The sequence below is a fragment of the Hypanus sabinus genome, chromosome 1 (genome assembly GCF_030144855.1).
Source record: "Hypanus sabinus isolate sHypSab1 chromosome 1, sHypSab1.hap1, whole genome shotgun sequence".
NCBI lineage: Eukaryota > Metazoa > Chordata > Chondrichthyes > Myliobatiformes > Dasyatidae > Hypanus > Hypanus sabinus.
The window spans coordinates 37,217,432-37,235,442 of record NC_082706.1 but is presented as its reverse complement, the minus strand read 5'-3'; the positions used below and the strand labels follow the sequence as shown (position 1 = coordinate 37,235,442).

Here is an 18,011-nt window from a genome sequence, read left to right as displayed (position 1 = left end):
AAACCCAAAGACCCCCCCCCAAGCTCCCCCCTCCCACGTGTAAGCAGCAGCAAAGCAATGATATCCTCCCCACCGGCAAAAAAAAACATCCCCCCCCTCTACCGAGCATGCAGCAAAGCATCAATAAAGACACAGACCTGCAGTACCCCAAAGACTACTCATTCACCCAGTATTCAACACACCACAGGCTCTCTCTCTCTCTCTCTCGCCCCCCCCCCCCCAATAAGGGAGAAAGAGGTGTCTCTGTTTCACAGTGAGAGGGGAGACTTAACAAACAACTCGCTGATTTACGATGTTAGAAGTCCATTGCGTCATTTTTTCCAAGCTCTGTGCCCAATGGACTAGGCTAGGGTCTCTGGGCGCACAGCCAGCAGCCAGATCACTGCTTTCGATTTCCGTCTCCCCACGACACTCCAGTTTCCTGCAGAGACACCGACCCTCATTCCGCCCGCCTCCAGAGCCATGAGAACTTGGACCCCCGAGGCGAGCGAAGCTGTTGGGCCGCATCCTTGGAGTACCATATAGCGGCTAGTTGTGACACCCTGATAGCGGGTCCCACTCCCACAAAGAACCAAAGTCAGTGTGTAACTCCAGGTCAGGGTCTTCAAAAGAACCCTGAAAGGGAAAAACAGAGATATTAAAGATGGAAATAGAGCTGTTTCCGAAGATGTAAGTAAAGGAGACTCCGTTAGGCGCCATTGTCTCCTCTTAAACTCCTCCTCATCAATCGTCAAAGGTATTTTAAAAAAAGACAAACTACCATTTAACTGAGTAACTAATTAGAATACAATTAATGCTACTACACTATAAAACTGTGTATAAGTTCCTAATATTTATCGATGGTGAAATTCATTTGCTGTGTTCTTTTGATTGACTGTGAATGAACTAAATCAGCGCAGACACTCAGTGCAGATAATTGTCTGCCATTATACAAAGCTTTGGTGATTGCACCCTCCAAATCTTTATTTTCATTGTTACATTTAAGATGATTGCCGATACCTTCAAATTCTTTGTGGTTCCTAACTTGTTGAAGTAGGGAAGTGGCTTCATTTTTCACTCCCAGCTGATAATGGGCCTGAATGCTCGAAAATGCGGTGAGCAAAACAGATCTAAATTGTCTTGCTGCTTCTTTCTTGCCACCTGTCAGTGACAGATGTCACGGCTTCTTAACACAAACGCAATTGACGCAATCTTTTCAGCTAATCGCTCCAAGCGGCCACACAAGTTCGCACGACTGATGCTAGTTAGAAACTGATCAGCAGCAGAGTGTCCCAAATTAACAAAGGAAATCCAGGCTGTTTTCTTGATTAGTTTTTGTTCTTTAAGAGTTGTCCCCAGTAAGCAGCAGCCCCGATTATCCAATGGACCAATTACAGAAAAGCACTACAGTGCAAAAAGGGAGCAAATTAATGAGGCAATGCTCATGGATTACTCAAGAATCTGGTGGCAGAGGGGTAGAAGCTGTTCCTAAAGGATTGAGTTTCTTCATGCTTCTGCCACTCCTCCCTGAAATGGTGAAGAGAAGAGAGGGTGTCCTGTGTGGTGGGGTCCTTAATGATGGATGCTGCCTTCCTGAGGCATCATCTTTGGAAGATGTCCTCGGTGGTGGGGAGGCTGGTGCTTGTGATGGAGCTGTCTGTCCACAAACCCTCGGCAGCCTCTGTCAACGCTGTGTGTTGGAGCCGTGGGCCTGCTTCAAGGATGGTAACAGCAAGGAGCTTGCAGAGTTCAGAGTGGATGCTTGGGTCTCTGGTGCACAGGCAGTGAGTTCCACTAGCTACTCACGAGACCCTTGGTTAGGCCCCAGGCATTTTGGGATGGGATGTTCCGTAAAGTCCTTCACTTCCTTTTCATCTCCCGTGGAACCCGTTTAAATATCTCTGAAACAAGGGGAATAAATTGGTCTAGTGAGAGCTGTTGCTTGGTGAATGCTGTTTTAACTCGCCCAAACCCCACAGAGGGTGAAAGTCCCAAGAGGATGGGAACCATAATGCTCACCCGGGGGGGAGAGGGAGAACGTGAAACTAGGACGCTTTAATTTTCTGGAAAATACACAAAACAAATTATTCTGTACTTTTTTTTAAGAACACACAGGAAACCAGGAGGCATCATTGTACAGATGATGATGAATCAGTGGATTTAGAAGGTAATTTCCCAACATATTTACCTCAGACGTGTGCGTTTGGTACCTGGGACCAGAATTGAAAAACTTTTTTTTTTGCTTCTTACAAGATTAGACTGTCAAAGTCAAGTTTATTGCCAGATTCACAAGTGCAATGAGAAACTTACTTGCTGCAGCATTCACAAGAAGAACATAAATGATTTATACATTTTTAACAGTGAAAGCACAGAACAAAAAAACCCAGTCCATTTTAGTTCAAAGCGGTGGTGATAATCTTGCTAAACTGTGGTGATTCGTGTTTAGCTGGCTGCTTTGTCGAAGGGAAGCAGCGTGCTTGAACCTGGTGGTGTGGGACTTCGGGCTTCTGTATCTCCTGCATAATGGTATCTATGTTCTTTGTATTCAGATGCCTCAATGACGTTGGCCCCTCAATCTACTCCACCCAGACAACTCCTCAATATTCCATTCAACTCTCTGAGAAAGAATGTAGATCACTGTAGCACTGAACAGGCCCTTTGGCCCACTCTGCTGTGCTGACTGTTTGAACTTCTCTAAGATCAACCTAACCCTTCCCTCCCACACAGCCCTCCATTTTTCTATCATCAGCGTTCTTACTAAAGGTTTCTTAAGTGTCACTAATGCATCTGTCTCAACCTCCACTTCTGGCAGAGCATTCCATGCACCCACAGCTCTCTGCGTATAAAACCTTCCTCTGAAATCTCTCATAAATTCCAGTCACCTCAAAATTATGCCTCTTGGTTTTAGCCATTTTTGCCTTGGAAATGTGTCTCTTGTTGTTCTCTTGATTTGTGCCTCTTATCATCTTGTACACCTCTATCAAGTCAGCTCTCTTCTCCTTCACTCCAAAGAGAAAAGCCCTCGCTTGTTCAACCTATCCTCATGAGACATGCTCTCTAATCCAGGCAGCATCCCCTCAGCACTCTCTAAAGAAATCTTCTACATCCTGTGAGATGGGTGCATCTGGCCATCTCTGGTCACCTGCATTTCTACAAATTTAATTTGTCCATAATGAGGACCTGACTAATGCTCCCTCTAAGGAGTTTGATGTGCACGCATCTTTTCCTTCTAGTGCACAAAGGAATTTGCGACGTGAGGATGGACCTTTGGACCCAGGGGAGCCGGGGAGCTCAGGAACCGCTGCCTGCGGCTGCTGCTGAATCCACAGTATTTCTGTTCCGTTGAAGGATGCTGTTAACACATTAAAGTTAATGGATTGATAATTCTTTATTTCACTCTCCGCAAATTTATGTTTACTCAGGACTCAGCGGGCGACAGTTCCAGAGCTCCCAGGCTCCCCCAGGTCCTAAAGTCTATCCTCTTGCTGCAAATTCTTGGTGCAATTCCTTTGCGCGCTCGTGGTAAAAGATGTGTGCGCGTGTGCACCTTAGCGAGAACTTCCAGGCTTTCCAGCTTAAGCTCTGATTTCTGTGTGCAATGTTCGGGAATGGTCCTCCTCTCATCCTCTTGATGAGTTTGATCCTGGTGGGACAGGAATAAAAGATTTTTAAAAAAGTAAATCTTAATGAGTCCCAGTGAAGGGGCTCGGCCCAAAACTTCTCTTTATTTCTTCCCCTAGATGCTGTTTGATTTCCTCCAACGTTTTGTGTGTTTGCTCCAAACCATAATCATTTGGTTTTTTTCTGCTTTCAGACGTAAGGCAGTGTTTTATCCTGCTCATTAATGAGGTACCTATTAAAATGTGGAAGCAGTACATGCGGAAGCTTTCTCTGACTGAAAACGAGATTGAAACAGCCGAGCAGAACAACAGTAAAAATGTCATGGAAGCACACTACCAGATGCTTAACACCTGGCTGCAGAAAATGGGGAGAAGTGCCTCTGTGGGCATTCTGCTGAACACTCTGGAGGAAATGGACTTGAACAACGCAGTGCAGAATGTAAAGACAAAAATTAAAGAGATGAAACAAAGAAAATGACATTTCTGTTTTGGACCTACATATGAGCCTGTCAATTGATTTCAAGCTATTGCAAGAGGAAAGAAACACTCAGACTTCTGCATTTTCTTTCCTCTTCTGGCAAACTTGGTTCTATCAGTAGTTGGGATATCTGTCAACTGAATAAATTTTGAATGTTTGGGTACTCTGTATTCAGGAGCTTTTCGACCGGCCTTGTGGATTACGTTGTCCCAGCAAGGGACATCAAGGCTGCTTCCTCTACATTCCAGTACTGAAGAATGGCGATAAACAAGTTTGAACTGTGATTTTTTTTTTGATCTGTAATTTCATGGTGGTGCTGCTCAAGCTCAAGTTCAATGTTACTGGTATTCAACCACCCAGCAAAACGAAAGATCACTTTGCAAAATCTTGATGCAGAGCACAGGGATATGATTGAGCACATAGAATCACGAAACAATGTTGGCTCAAGTCCCCCGTGGCTTGGCCCAAAGACTTGACTAGTTTTGACATAATATGCAAGGTGCCTGTTTGTGGAAGATGGTGTGAAGTTCCAAGGACTATTATACAAGTGAATTGGGGTGAGGACAGGGCATGCAGGTGTGGTGTATTTGTGTGCTCAGATCTCTCACCATTCTGCTGCGTGATGCTCTACTACTTACTGCCTGATAGAGATTATCTAAGTTATTAAATAAATGATGCCATTAGAACTTCTAAATTGTATTTGGACGGCCTTTATTTTTGTTCTTTGAGTTTGGGAATTTGATGTTTATGGGAGAATGTGTATTTGATTTATTTATTCCTATTTTTACAAAGTATTTATGTTTTTTTGCCTCTGGTTGGAAAGATTTTAATATTTTAGATTGTTAAAATGTTAGTTCAAAAGACTGAGACTGTTGGGCAAGTCAAAGGTCCGAGTTCATTCTGCTGGCGATGGCCTGGTTCTGGGGTTGGAGGACTGTACTGATGTTTGACCATGCATTGTAATCGTTGTTATAGTGGCTACATTTAGTAGGCTACCCTGCTGCACCCTTGGCTGTGTTGGTTCTAAATTTAACCGAGAGACTTGTGTTCCGACTTGTTTAATAAATAAATTTTAGGTCTTCAATCTCGAGCTTGTGCTGTTTCAGAGTGAATTAATGGACGTTGAAAGAAAGCTGCAGACCGTGGAGGCTCAAAACAAAACCATAAAATGCTAGAATGCCGGGTAAGTCGGGCAGCATCAGTGGAAAAGAGAAAAGATCAAAGAACCTCTGCTGGCTTTTTGTGTGACTATCCCAGCTAAAGAAGTCAGAATGGCCTGGGTCATAAAGGCCCCAGGATGTGAATTACCTCCCTAAACCTCACAGACTCCTTAAAATCTACTGATCTCACCACACTTAGACTGAGGGTGCTGGCAATGGAGAGTTGCAGAATCTGCTGCAGGAACTCAGCAGGTCAAGCAGCATCTATGGAGGGGACTAAATAAACTATATTTTGGGCCATAAGGTATAGCAGCAGAATTAGGCCATTCAGTCCACTGAGTCTTCTCTGCTATTCCATCATGGCTGATTTATCATCCCTCTCAACTCCATTCTCCTGCCTTCTCTCCATAACCTTTGATACCCTCACTAATCAAGAACCTATCAACTTGTGCGTTAAATATATCCGATGACTTGGTCTCCATTTTGTCTCTGGCTAAAGAAATTCCTCCTCATCTCTGCTCAAAAGGGACGTCCTTGAATTCTGAGGCTATGGCCTCTGGTCCTAGACTCCCCCAATATGGGAAACATTCTCTATCTAGGCTTTTCAATATTCGATATTTTTCAGTGAGATGCTCTTCATTCTTCTACACTCCAGCGAGTACAGGCCCAGAGCCATCAATGCTCAGTGAATTCATACTGCAGTTAGAGAGGGTGAAGCATGTCACAGGGAATAAAGGGAATTACAAAGGCATGAGAGAGGAGCTTGCCCAGATGGATTGGAGGAAGGATGACAGCAGAGCAGAGATGGCTGAAGTTTCTGGGAAGAGCTCACAAGGTGCAGAATAGATATGTCCCACAAAATAATAAGTTCTCAAATGGCAGGGCTAGGCAACCTTGGCTGACAAAGGAAGTTAAGGACTGCATAAAAGCCAAGGGAAGGGGATATAAGGTAGCAAGAGAGAGTAGGAAGTTGGCTTTTTGGAAAGGTCTTAAAATCCAACAAAAAGCTATAAGAAGAGAAAAGATGAAATATGAGGGCAGATTATCCAATAATATAAAGCAGGACACCCAAGGTTTTTTTCAATTATATAAAGACTAAAAGGGAGCTGAGAGTTGATATTGGACCACTGGAGAATGATGTTGGTGAGGTAGTAACGGGGGACAAAAAAATGGCAGATGAACTCCAGAGTATATTGCTTCAGTCTTCACTCTGGAAGACACTAGCAGTGTGCCAGAGGTCCGAGACTGTCAGGGAGCAGGAGTGAGTGCCATTGCTATTACAAAGGAAAATGTGCTAGGCAAACTCAAAGTGGATAAGTCACCTGGATCAGATGGACTACATCCCAGAGTCCTGAAAGAGGTTGCTGAAGGAATAACGAATGCATTGGTCATGTTCTTTCAAGAATCATTTGACTCTGGAATGGTCCTGGAGGACTGGAAAGATTGCAAATGTCACTCCACTCCTTAAGAAGGGAGGAAGGCAAAAGAGAGGAAATTATAGGCCAGTTTAGCCTAAGCTCAGCGGTTGGGTAAGTGTTGGAGTCCATTATTAAGGATGAGGTTTCAAGATACTTGGAGACTAATGCTAAAAGAAGTCAAAGGCAGCATTTTCTATGTAAAGGGAAATCTTGCCTGTCCAATCTGTTGGCACTCTTTCTGGGTTGAACTCCATCTACCACTTCTCAGCCCAGTTTTGTATCCTATCAATGTCCTGCTGTGACAGTGAAAAGATTTATGAGCTTTGACACACACTGTATTGGGGAGGGAATGTTACCTTGCAAGTAATCTAAAATTCATGTTTACTTACTTTTGGAACGTGCAGTCAAGTGTGTTGTTTTGCATTAAACCAAATGAGTGAGGGTTGCACTGGGGGGTAGCCCCTGTCACTGCACTCGCAGTGCCAACATAGCATGCTCACTTCTTACTGACCTAACCTAGACGCCTTTGGACTGTGAGAGCCGGGACACCCCGAGGAAACCCACACGGTCATGGGGAGAATGTACAAGCTCCTTACAGGCACTGGCGGGAATTGAACCCTGACCTGTAATCACTGGCACTGTCGAGTGATGGCGCTAACCACCGTTCCTGAGGCATCAACGACAAAAAAGCCCCTTTCCCACCCTCTCACACACAGAGACAGACCTCCAACCACAGGACGAGCTGCCTCCGGGCTTCCAGACCTGGGCCCCAGATTCTTACACTTTTAGAAATTGGGCCTTTAACTTCGGACTTCAGTCTCTGGCACTGGAGACCTGGGCCTGTGTGACTCCTTCGAGCCGCTACCTGCAGTCTTCAACCTTCCCTTCTACCTCCTGATTCACTGTGCTCTGGATATCAACGTGTGGCTTTGCCCTCTGAACTTTGCCAGGTCTGACTGTCAGGACTTGACCTCTAGACTCATGTGGACCCCTGACCTAAGTGACCTTGGAGGTCGCCAGCTTGAGTGACTCCCACCTGAACCCACGTCTCACTGCCAATGGGACCCTTGACCTGGGAGTCACCAGTCTTCTCAGTTTGTGCTAACCTGACCTCTGGGATCACTGACATCCGCCTGCAGAGTGCTTTGATTCGAATTTGAACTCTTGTCCAGATTCCACCCCTCGAATTCTCCCTCATCTTTATCTCTAAATCCTAATCTGATCCAAACTCTCCCCAAAATCATCCCCACTAACCTTAAAATCTGACTTTGAGGGATATCGCAGCTCATCTCCATTTTGATCTTATGATGTGACTGCAATGGGTTTTTAATCACAGGAACTTAAATCTAGACCTTACTCGTCTTCAACCAACCTCTGACAACCAAGTCCGGCTCCTGGCCTTCACGAGTGGCCTGGCTACTAAGCCCAGCAGAACCATTTCTACAGAGAGGAGAAGGGGCAAAGGCGGGTTACTGGTGCTTTAAAACCAGTAACTTTGGGCAGATGGGCTCATCAGCCGTGGTTGGCAGCTCATCCTGGAGAAGGAAAACTCTGTCCTCAGACCTCTGCTGCCTTGCTGCTTTATCCTCTCGTGGGGAAGGCTTCAGGGAAAAGTCCGGAGCTGGAGTCCTACTCTGACCAGAGACTCCTGCGACTCTGCTGGTACCAAACTGTATCGGTCTCTGCCGTTCCTTTGGGTTCATCAGAGCTTGCTCTTCACATCGTGCTGCCCAGGCTTGCGTATCTAGACAGCTAGGACACAACATCCATGGTCGGCCCTGACCAAGGGAGGCCTCGCTCACTCACTAGTGCTGGTCCTGAGGAGGGCGTTTCATGTAAGCTTCCTTCCCCTTTTCAGACATAATGGCAGGCCAGATTTACTGCTCAGTTCTATCCAGCTGCACACTAGTGTGGATGGTCTCATTGTTTTATGTTCTTGTTAAAATTACATTTGTGTTTAATTCATGTTTTTTTTAACTTATGATCCTGCTGCAAGTAAATTTTACTGTGCATACGTATCCTTGATAAACTCAACTTCGATATTCATTGGGGCAGATCATCTTCCTCGACTAACCCATAGAATGGTTGTACGCCAAGTGTACAGGCACAGCTTGGCCGTGGATAGAGATGAGCAGTAAATCTGGCTTATCCATTATGTCCATAAGACTATAAGACATAGGAACAGAATTAGGCCATTTGGCCTATCATGTCTGCTCTGCCATTCAATCATGGCTGAGTTTGCCCCTCCTCAGCCCCACTCCCAGTCTCTTCCCCGTAATCTTTGATGCCATGTCCAATCAAGAATCTATCAAGCTCTGTCTTAAATACACCCAATGACTTGGCCTCCATCAGCTGCCTGTGGTAATAATTCCACAAATTCACCACTCTCTGCTGAAGAAATTTCTCCGCATCTCTGTTTTAAATGGATGCCCCTGTATCCTGAGGCTGTGTCCTCTTTCCTAGACTCCCCCACCATGGGACACATCCTTTCCACATCCACATGTCTTGGCCTTTCAACATTCGAAAGGTTTCAATGAGATACCCCTCATCCTTCTAAATTCCAGTGAGCACAGACCCCGAGCTAACAAATGTTTCTCGTATGATAACTCTTTTATTCCCAGAATCATCCTTGTGAACCTCCTCTGAACTCTCTCCAATGCCAGCACATCTTTTCTTAGATGAGGAGCCCAAAACTGTTCACAGTACTCAAGGCGAGGCCTCACCAGTGCCTTAGAAAGACTCAGAATCACATCCCTGCTCTTGTATTCTAGGCCTCTTGAAATGAACATGGCATTTGCCTTCCTCACCACTGACTCAACCTGCAAGTTAACCTTCAGGGTGTTCTGCACAAGGACTCCCAAGTCACTTTGCATCTCAAATTTTTTTGGATTTTCTCCCCATTTAGAAAATAGTTTTCACATTTATTTCTACTACCAAAATGCATGACCATACATTTCCCAACATTATATTTCATTTGCTACTCTCTTGCCCATTCTCCTAATCTGTCTAAGTCCTTCTGCAGCCTACCTGTTTTGTCAACTCTACCTACCCCTCCACTGATCTTCATATGATTTGCAAACATGGCAACAAAGCCATCTATTCCATCATCTAAATCATTGATATACAGCATAAAAAGAAGCAGTCCCAACACCGACCCCTGTGGAACACCACTATTCACTGGCAGCCAACCAGAAAAGGATCCTTTTATTCCCAGTCACTGCCTCCTACTAATCAGCCAATATTCTAACCATGCCAGTAACCTTTCTGTAAGACCATGGACTCTTAACTCGGTAAGCAGCCTCATGTGTGGCATCTTGTCAAAGGTTTTCTGAAAGCCCAAATATACAACATCCACTGCATCCCTTTTATTTTCCCTACTTGTAATTTTCTCAGAGAATTCTGACAAGTTTGTCAGGCAAGAATTTCCCTTAAGTAAACTGTGCTGACTTTGTCCTATCTTACCCTGTGTCACCAAGTACTCCAAAACCTCATCCTTAACAGTTGACACCAACATCTTCATAACCACTGAGGTCAGGCTAACTGATCTAAAATTTCCTTTCTGCTGCCTTCCTCCTTTCTTGAAGAGTGGAGTGACATTTGCAATTTTCCAGTCCTCTGGCACCATGCCAGAGTCCAATGCTTTTTGAAAGATCATTTCTATTTCCTCCACAATCTCTACCACTACCTCTTTCAGAACCCTAGGGGTGCAGTTCGCATGGCCAGGGTGACTTGCGTCCTCTTGGGTCTTTCAGCTTTTTGGCTTCTCCCTTGTAATAGTTATTGCACTCACTTCTCTTCAATATTGGCACACTGCTAGTGTCTTCCATGCAGGCGAAAGGGTGTTACGTGAAACGTCATCCTCAGGGCTAGCACGAGTGAGGTCTGGATTTAAGTTCCCTTTAAAATATCTATCAAATATACCCACTGCAGTCACATCATTGATCAAGATGGCGCCAAGCTATGATGTCCGTCTATGTCACGGCTCAGACTTACTTGCTCGTAGCGTTGCCATACTGAGGTAGTCATCTTCTCCTCACGGATGATCAACGCAGGTGCGACTCAAGGAGGACCGCTTAGCCCACTGCTCTACTCCCTCTACACTCACAACTGTGTGGCTAGGCACAGGGCAAATGCCTTCTATAAATTCACTGATGTTGTTGGCAGAGTCGCAGTTGGGGCGAGAAGCTGTGCAAATGTGAGATAAGTTGGCTGGTTGAGTGGTGTCACAACAACAACCTTGCGCTCAACATCAGGAATTGACTGTGAACTTCAGGAAGGGGAATTTGAGAGAACACACATCAATAAAGAACTATCTTTACACAGGAGTCGGTGGTGGAAAGGGTGAACAGCATTAAATGTCAACATCCTGGAAGCTCTGTCCTCAGCACAAAGTTTTGGTGCAATCACGAAGAAGGCATGCCAGCAGCTACATGTCATGAGGAGTTTGAGCAGCTTTGGGATGTCACCAAAGACTCTAGATGTAGATAGCCACTGGCTCCTTAATAATCAGATTAAGAAAATGTGTAAAAATAATACAGTTGTTGACATGTAGGATTTCAACTTTCCTGATGTAAACTGGGACCTTTTTAGTGCAAGAGGTTTAGATGGAGAGAATTTGTTAATCATATCCGGGAGGGTTTATTAAATTATTATTTGGATGGTCAAATGAGAGGAGGCACTGCTCGGGACTTGGTGTTGGATAATGAACCTGGCCAGGTGACTAACCTGTCATTGGGTGAGCAGTTAGGGAACAGTGACCACAACTCCTTAACTTTCAGGATAGCAGTAGATAAGGATAGGTACAGTCTTTGTGGGAGGGTATTAAATTGGAGCAGGGCAAATTATGAGAGCATTAGTCAGAAACTAAGAAGAGTTAATTGGAACCACCTTTTTTTCCTGGCAAGTCCACATCAGATATGTGAAGGGTGTTTAAAGATCAATTGCACAGAGCACAGGGAATGTGTGAAAGAAGCACAGTGATGGAAAGATAAGAGACTATTGGATGTCCAGAGAGGTGATGAATTTAGTCAAGAAAAAAAAGGGAGAAGTATGTAAAGCTTCAGAAGTTAGGATCAAACGGATCACATGAGGAGGATAACGAAGCCAGAACGGAATTCAAGAAGGGAATTAGGAATGTCGGGAGGGTCCATGAAAAGTCCTTGGCAAGTAGGGTTAAGGTGAATCCCAAGGCATTCTATACAGACATCAGAGCAAGAGGATAACTACGAGAGGGTGGGACCACTCAAGAATAAAGGTGGGAACATCTGCTTGGATATGAGAATGTGAGTGAGGTACTTAATTAGCACTTTGCTTCAGTATTTCTCAAGGAAAAGGACATGGAGAACCAGATCAGTGCTGAGTGTGTAATTACATTAGGGCACTTAGAGGTCAAGGAGGAGGAACTGTTGGGATTCTATAAGGAGTATTAAGGTGGATAAGTTCCAAAGGCCTGATGGAATTTACCCAGGTTATTGAAGGAGGCATGAGATGAAATTGCTGGGGCTTTGACCAATATCTTTGAGTCCTCTCCAGGCAAAGGCGAGGTCCCAAGGACTGCTGAGTGGGTTATTTTGTACCTCTACTTAAGAAGGGAACTAGAGAAAATCCTGGGAACGATAGACTGAAGAGTCGTATGTCAGTTGAGGGAAGTTACTGGAGGAAATTCTTAGTAATAGGATGTCTGAGCAGTTGGAAACCCATGGCCTAATTAAGGAGAGCCAGCTTGGCCTTGTGCAAGGCAGGTTGTGTCTTACGAATTTGACTGAGTTTTTTTGACAAGGTGATGAGAGAGATTGATGAGGATAGGGCAGTGGATGTTGTCTACATAGATTTTAGTAAGGCATTTGACAAAGTCCCTCATGGAAGACTAATCCATATCGAATTGACTTTTGGATTCAGAACTGGCTTGTATGTAGAAGATAGAGGGTAGTGGTTGAAGGGACTTATTCAAGCTGGAGGTCTGTAAATGGTGGTGTTCTGCAGGGATCTGTGCTGGACCTCTGCTGTTTGTGGTGTATCTAAATGACCTGGATGAAAATGTAGATGGGTGGGTTAGTAAGTTTGCGAATGATTGGTGGAGTTGTGGATGGTGTAGAAGACTGGCAAAGAATACAGCAGCATATAGATCAGTTGAGGATCTGGGCAGAGAAACGGCAGATGAAGTTTAACCCTAATAAATGTGAGGTGTTGCACCTCAGTAGGGCAAATGCAAGGAGACAGTACTAGGGCAAGGTCCTTAACAGCATTGCTGAGCAGAGAGATCTTGGGATCCAAGTTCATAGCTCCTTGAAAGTGGCTACACAGGTCAATAAGGTGGTTAAGAAGGCTCATGGAATGCTTGCTTTTATTGGTTGTGGCACTGAGTTCAAAAGTCAAGAGTTTATGTTGCAACTTTATAAAACTGGTTAGGCCACATCTGGAGTATTGCATACAGTTCCGGTCGCCCCACTTTAGGAACGATATTGAGGCTTTGGAGAGGGTGCAAAAGAGGTTTGCCAGTGTGCTGCTTAGTTTAAAGGGCTTGGGAGGGTGGATAAATTTGTGTTGCTTCTTTCTGGAGTGGTGGAGGCTGTGGAGATCTGATAAGAGGTTTATAATATTACGACAGGCATAGGTAGAATAGACAGGGAGTGTCTGTTTCCCAGGGTTGAACTCTATTTTTATGTAATTCTTTATAATTGTTTCATGTCGCACCAACACACAACAGCAAATTCCTAATCCGTGTAAATGTATATGGCAAATAAAACTCATCTTTGATCCTTCTTATAAACTTTAGTGTGTAAACACTGCCTCTTACTGTTGAATTGGGAAAGAACAAGCAATGAATTTTAAAATATTTTCATTACAGTAACTTTATGACCTGTGTCTGGTAACTTGTGGCTACATTGCTCCCAGTGTGTGTTGGCCTTGCATTGAAACTGCTTGATGCTGACTCCATCCACTCACCCATTGTCCCATTATGAAGTCATACTCACTGCCAGCCATGTTGATCAAGCCAGCTTATACTGAATCTGATCTGTGAGGGTGGAAGGAAAGGTCATACCCTTTAGAGCAGAGACTCGATAAATGCAGAGTCCAGCTCAAAGGAAAATGGAGGATGGAACTTCAGCCTTGTTCCCCTACTTCTTGCAGGTGTAGTGCCTCTTTCTGATCTCTCCTGCCTGAGCCCAGAGACTAACCTTACTGTGAAGACTTGAAGGTAAATGATTTGCTGTTGGGGGTACATATTCCATTTCACCAACACAAGAGATTCTGCAGTTGCTGGAAATCCAGGGTAACACACACAAGATGTTGGAGGAACTCAGCAGGTCAGGAAACACCTATGGAAAGGAATAAAGAGTCAATGTTTTGGGCCGACTCTCTTCACTTTTATTCCTCTGCATAGATGCCGCATGATCCCCAGCATTCCAATTCATCCTGTTCTGACGCCGCCCTAATACCCCCTTCCCCTATGTGTCACTGTACTGATCAGAGGGATCTTCAGCCAGTTGGCCGATTTAGTGAAATTACCACAGTTTTAAAACCTCTACCATACGCATTCATGAGGAGAGCACAACCTTCCCATTCAAAATGTCACCGTAAATTCTTGTAGTTCTTGAAAGATCACTAATAATGTCTCCACGGTCCCTTCAGCTTCTTCTTTCAGGACTCTGGAGTGTAACCCATCTGGTCCAAGTGATTTATCTACCTTCAGCCCTTTCAGCTTCCCAAGCATCTTCTCCTTTGTAACACAACTCTTCTCACTTCTGCCCCGCTGACACTATTGAACTTCCGGCATATTTGTTCCCCATTGCCAGCTACCTCTACAGCACCATTTCCAGTGGTCCAATCTCCACTCTCGCCTCTCTTTTCCTCATATGTAGCTGCAAAAATCCTTTGGTATCCTCTTTGATGTTAGTTATTGGATAGTTTACCTTTATATTTCACCTTTGAACTTATTTCCTTATTTAATTTTATTTTTAAGTTGCCTTCTGTTGGATTTATAAAGTTGTCTGGATGTACTGCACTTTCTCTGTAACAGTAAAAGTTTTATTTTGCAATATTGTTTTTCCTTCTACTTCCTCGTGGCACTGTGGATGTTTCTCGTTGCACCTTGGTGCATATATAAACTAATCTACCAATCTAAAATACTTCCGGTACCTGCCTTTTGATAAAACTATAGAGCCTTCAAAGCAGAGCCTGTTTGCATCGTGTGACTAGGCTGCCCTGAAGGAATCTCACTTCCAAGGATTTTACAGCCCATGTTCTCAGTATTATTTATTTTCTATTTGCATAATCTGTCTTTTGCATATTAATTGTTTGTCTTGTTTTGCATATTTTCCCATAAATTCTATTGTATCTCTTTAAGAAGATGAATCTCAGTGTCGTATATGGTGATATATGCACTTTGATAATACTGTACATTTACTTTGACTTTGAGTGGTCATGACAAGCCTGACATTAAGTTGTTAAGAGCTAGGAGCAGAAATAGGCCATTTGGCCCATTAAGTTTACTCCACTTTGTCATTACTAAGTTCCCTGTGCCACCTGATTACACCCATGTGATCAATTAACCTGCTAACACACAGTAGCAGAGTGGCCAGCGTAACAATTCACAATGCCAGCATTGTAATAGTGCTACGTTAACCACTATATGACCATGTTGCCCTGAAGGCCTTAGACCTCTAGTTTTACCTTAATTTCTAAGGTAGGGACATGTTCGGCACAACTTTGTGGGCTGAAGAGCCTGTATTGTGCTGTAGGTTTTCAATGTTCTATTTATAGGGGTACACCACTCCTTACTTTTGAAGATGTCCTCAATGTTGGGTAGGCTGGCCACGGAGGAGATACAGGAGACCGAAGACACACACTCAACATTTTAGGGACAGCTTCTACTTCTCTGCTACCAGATTTCTGAATGGACAACGAACTAACCCGTGAACAGTGCCTCACCTTTGTGTTTCCTTTTCCCCAACTTATTTAATTTTTTTAACATACAGCTTATTTCTTACTGGAATTTATAGTTTTTTATGTATTGCATGGTACTGCTGCTGCAAAACAATATAAATCAGTGAAATTAAACCCGATTCTGACCACTTAACCGAAGACGGGTCTGCAGTGGAAAATTCCAAAGCTTTTAAATGAAGGAATATAGTCCGTCCCTACTCAATTTCTCCTCACCAGTTAATCCCTTCATCCTCAACCTCAGCTCAGTGAAGCTTCCTAGGATTTTCTCCAACCTTGGATAAAATGGTGCTTCAAGTCTCAGTAATTAAACTTCGTTACTTGTACTGTTTCCTTTCTAATAACACTTAGCTAAGGAATTAAACATGCCACCGTAATAAGTCTGTTAACCATATTAACATGAGAAACATCACATTTATGATAGAATAATCCTCTCAACCTCAGAAAATAACCAGTCTGGATTGCCTCCAGAGAGCACAACAGTACACAGTGCTCCAGGTACGGCCTCACAGAATCAGATAAGTTGTGGGATTTGTTGTTTTGTGGCAGCAGTACAGTGCAAGACATAAAAGATTACTATAAATTACAATTAGAGATCAGATTGAGGGGTGTGAAAGAGGAACAGAGGGGAAGTTACTGTTCCTAAAATGTTGAGTGTGTGTCTTCAGGCTCTGCATGAGAAGAGGTGAGAGTCTTTAATGATGGATATCTACACCAACTCAACACTGAAGGCTGACAAGCCATTTGCAATGTTAATTACCCTTTGCACCTACATTCCAGAGACACAAGAGACCTGGAATGCTACAGATCTTGGGGGCCAGGCAATTGACAGACGTTGAAGTGGTGGAGGGGGCCTGGCGAGGTGTCGGGGAAGTAGATGGGAAGAGACTGAACAAGGGGGACAAGATGGAGATCAGATATGTGGATACAAGTTCAAAAGGCAGTACAACTAATTCCTGGGAAAGGTCTCGGACTGAAACGTCAACAGCCCATTATCCTCCATGGGTGCTGCCTGACTTGCTGAGTTCCTTCAACTCTTTTGTTCACAAGAACAAACAGATCTCTCTAATGCACTCAATTGCAATCTCTCTGAATTTTGGCTGAAGTCTGCAAACAGATTCCACCTGCTCATAGATTCTATTGTTTTTTTTTGTTCTTCCTATAGATGGCCACAAGGAAATAACTCATTAAGAGTATGGTAACATATGCATGCAGCACTCTGATAATAAATTTACTTTATACTTTGAACCAGTTCAGGAGCAATCGAGGACGAGGTAGATACTGACCCTGTGCCCACCTGTGAACGTATGTTCAGGAATTACGGCAACCAAGTTGTAGTCCACCAGTGAAGAAGTGAAGTTCAATCGGAACTGTAAAGGTGACAGTGGTGATCACTGCACAGCACAGGCTGTGGGGCAGTGCCTCGGGGTGAGGGTAAGTACTGGGTACTGCTGCAGTGTGGGAGTGACACCAAGGGAACATCGCACTGTGGGAGTGCCACAGGGTGGCAGGGGGGCAATGAAGGGAGGCACAGTGCCATGAGAGGTGTGGTACCAGGGGAGTGCCAGTGTTGGGAAGGGAGTACTGCGAAGTCACGTTGCTGTGGAAAGGATAGTACCTGGAGGAGTGTTACACTGTGGGAAGGGTAGTACTGAGGGTGGGGATGGTGCAGTATCTAAGATAGACTCTTATCAAAACTATCTCATGACGGTACTTTCTCTGTACCTGTTTCACTTCATTCAACAGTCTCTAATTGCTTTAAGTACTTCACTGTGAAATGATTTGATCTCTATGAATAGATTACACAGTAGCTTTTCACTCTGTCTTGGTATATGTAACAGTAATAAACAGTAGTAAATTTCACTTTTAACGAGGCATTCTCCTGAGCTGATTCCATATCCCTCCCGATCTTTCTATTAATGTGTCTGTCCGAATGTCTTTTACTGGTATCTTTATCTCTTGCTCCCCTCCGCTACACAGGCCATTCAGCCCATCGCGTGCCTTACTCTCCCCTCAGGTCTCTCCTCCTTCGCCTGGCCTGGACAGATGTCACTGTGAGCGCGGCCACGACCAGCGAGTGGCCGAGGATGACGACAGGGTCCCGGGGAAGGCCGGCGATGGGCAGCGGGCTGGCAGCCTCGGCCCGGGCGGAGATGGAGATGGCCACGGCCGGGCCCCAGAGGCAGTAGGGCGGCCACAGCGAGCGGAAGAATGGAGAAGGAGAGCGGCGGCAAGGGCTGCTCGAGCCCGCCGCAGGGCCAGGCATCCCGCTGGCAGTCAGAGCCTGGCCGCGGCGACCTACGGCTGCGAACCGGCGGCAGGCTCCTCGCCTTCCAGTGCCAACGCAAACGGAAGCCCCGCAAGCGAGCCGAAGAGGCCCCGGCGGCGGCCTGGTGGCCGGAGCAGGGCCGGG

The 18,011-nt window shown here is 44.7% G+C and overlaps 1 protein-coding gene across 1 annotated transcript in view; it reads left to right on the top strand.

Annotated features, from left to right (window-relative positions):
* LOC132393034 (uncharacterized) overlaps positions 1-6,393 on the top strand; it is a 61,038-nt gene extending 54,645 nt beyond the window's left edge. Inside the window, exons 10-11 of the mRNA XM_059967762.1 lie at positions 2,086-2,146; positions 3,794-6,393. Of these exons, the coding sequence (XP_059823745.1) occupies positions 2,086-2,146; positions 3,794-4,077 (345 nt within the window). The 3' untranslated portion in view covers positions 4,078-6,393. The remainder of the gene's footprint in view (positions 1-2,085; positions 2,147-3,793) is intronic.
* The last annotated feature ends 11,618 nt before the right edge of the window (positions 6,394-18,011 follow it).